The 2351-nt window shown below is 53.0% G+C and overlaps 1 protein-coding gene across 1 annotated transcript in view; it reads right to left on the bottom strand.

Annotated features, from left to right (window-relative positions):
- Positions 1–792: 792 nt before the first annotated feature.
- The window catches only part of LOC104517389 (IQ and AAA domain-containing protein 1-like), a gene marked incomplete at both ends in the record, with an annotated part of 110517 nt that continues 108958 nt past the window's right edge, over positions 793–2351 (bottom strand). Inside the window, 1 exon segment of the mRNA XM_010162031.1 lies at positions 793–1032. Within this exon segment, the coding sequence (XP_010160333.1) occupies positions 793–1032 (240 nt within the window).

Genomic DNA, 2351 nt, shown 5'->3' with positions numbered 1-2351 from the left:
TTTTTCATTTTTTTCTATTACTTCCCAGGCAACTTTAGGGGTTTTGGAGAGCTTGGTTACAGCTGGGGGCCACTCCACGTGCTGCCGGCAAGCGAGGAAGCAAAACTCTCCGGCGTGTGCACGTCCAGGAGCGGGATTTCAAACGGCATGAGCTGGGTAAGCCAATAACCTGCCCACAGCCAGTTGCACAGGGGACCCTGTGCACAAGATCCTGCTGTCAGGAGCTAAAAGGCAGCTCACAAATTCCTCACCTGCACCAGGCTGGGCATGGGATGCATTGGGGTTGGATTTGGTTGGAGCAAAGGCAGCTTCATGGCAGCTCCAGGGCTGCACAGTGCCCAGTGAGCTTCTGGGACCCTGGGGACCATCTGCAGTGGCACTGGGTACCGCTACCCTGGGAGCATCTTATTCCTTAAGGCTGCTCTTTCTGAGCCCCTGCACAGGGAATTCGGGCTGCAAGCCCTCTTGCAAGCACGCCTAAGTCACAGAGCACCCCCGTCCCAACCTGGAAATAGGGTGTGGACGCACAGGTTTTACGCTTCCCTCCAGTGGGTTAGTACGTGTGGAAGAGAAGAAAATAATGAAGTGCTGAACACTATGGCGCTGGCTGCAGGGCACAGCCACCTAACCAGAAGCCCACCTCGGGAACAGGCTCTGTAAAAGCAGCCTTAAGCACTTCAAATGCACCTCTCCTCTTTAGGGTTAGTAAATACCTGGGTGTGTTTTAATTTTTTCTGGACTGGCCTTTAAAGGGAAAGTACCTGAGATTCCGTATGACGCTTGGCTTTTCACCTGCCACTCCAGCTCATTTTTACTCATCTCAAAAACCAGGTTGACATCTTGGTAGTATCGGTCGGTCAGGACCTCGAGGCTTCTCAGGTCTCCCGTGACCAGGGCCATGTAATACTTGGCAGCAGGAGTGTGAGCCGTTAGAGGATGTTCCGAATCCAATTTGGGGGAAATCTGTAGCTTTTCTGTTACAGGTCCTGGTAGCTCACCCATTCCAGTGCTTCCCGGGTGTGTAGGTCCTAGCTGGGAGGATAGACGAGCTTTTATAGTTCATTGTTTCCATCCTCCTGGGCTCATTGTCTAATTATAATCCAGTTAAGGCTCTATTGTCGTCGTATTTATAACTCCGGCGGGGTCAGATGATAACGGGCGCGCGATAAAATGAGGGTCAAATGGTCACTGGGCTGTGTTGTGGCAGCACCTCTTGGATTAAATTGCCAGTTTAATAGCACGGAGCAGCCTGGGACGTGGGTGTTTAGGATGGGAGGAAAACTGTGCCTAGTGTTTAGAGGGTAAAAAAAAAGAAATTTAGCCAGCTCCTGTCTGCCCAACCCTGAATAACCTTATCTGTGTGATCGGAGAAAGTGGTTTTTCTCTGCCAACAGTGTATTATTTTTTTCTTTAAGGCACTCATACCTGTTCCCAGTCTTGTAGTTGCTGTGTGGAAAAATCTGGGCAGTCTCATCAGTGGCCAGCATGACGCAGCCCGGCACGCTGGCAGGACCCCGCAAGGATGCAAAGCTCTTGGCAAAGGCCAGCGAGGTACAAATCCTCCTGGGGCTTTGGCAGGGAAAGGCGCTCTCCCTGCCGATGCCTTGTATAGGAGAGGGAAAGCACCCAGCCTCTGCTGCCATTTAAGCACGGGGACAGACGCCAGCCGAGCGTCCCCGGCTCCTGCTGCCCCAAGGCTCCGTTGTTCCTCAAGGTCACGGGAGAAGTCGGCGACGGGGACGAGAATAGACCTCGGCATCTTGTGACTGGGAGGCTCTGGGTGACACAACCCCCCGCCCTGCCTTCCTCGGCAATAAACATGATCAAAATGGATCTTGGGAAGATGTTAAACTCTATCAAAGCCACCAGATGTGGAGGGATTGCTGAAATGCTTTGTGGTTCCCTCTGTGTGGAGTCAGCCTGGGGCTGGAAGAAATATTTGGGACCTTCTCCATAGCCCTCTGCAAGGGGGCACCTTGCTGGGCTGCTGCAGGTGACTGTGAGCATCCTTGTGCCGGCCCCGGGCCAACACATCCTTCCGCAAGAGTCACCTGAGGTTTGTTTTTGGGTCCCCTCAGGGCGGCTGTGGTGACATCCAGCCGGCCAGCCCCGGAGATCATGGGAAGAGCATGAAGCCACACACATAAAAATCACAGTGTGTCCATCCAGGATGGGGTTGTGCTGAGCTGGGGTGGGTCTGACTTGGGGTCCTTGTGTACATTAATCCCTTGTGTGAGGGATTTGAGGTTCCTGTGCACCTGCAGCTGAAGTGGGACCTAATTTGAGGTCAACCTATATGGTCTTCCCCATTTTCTTTCTCTGCTGAACTGAAGGCTGACCTTCCCACCTCA

Source organism: Eurypyga helias, unplaced genomic scaffold, assembly GCF_000690775.1.
Source record: "Eurypyga helias isolate BGI_N326 unplaced genomic scaffold, ASM69077v1 scaffold18622, whole genome shotgun sequence".
Classification (NCBI taxonomy): Eukaryota; Metazoa; Chordata; class Aves; order Eurypygiformes; family Eurypygidae; genus Eurypyga; species Eurypyga helias.
The sequence above is the reverse complement of the archived record's forward strand: the minus strand, read 5'-3'. Positions and strand labels throughout refer to the sequence as shown.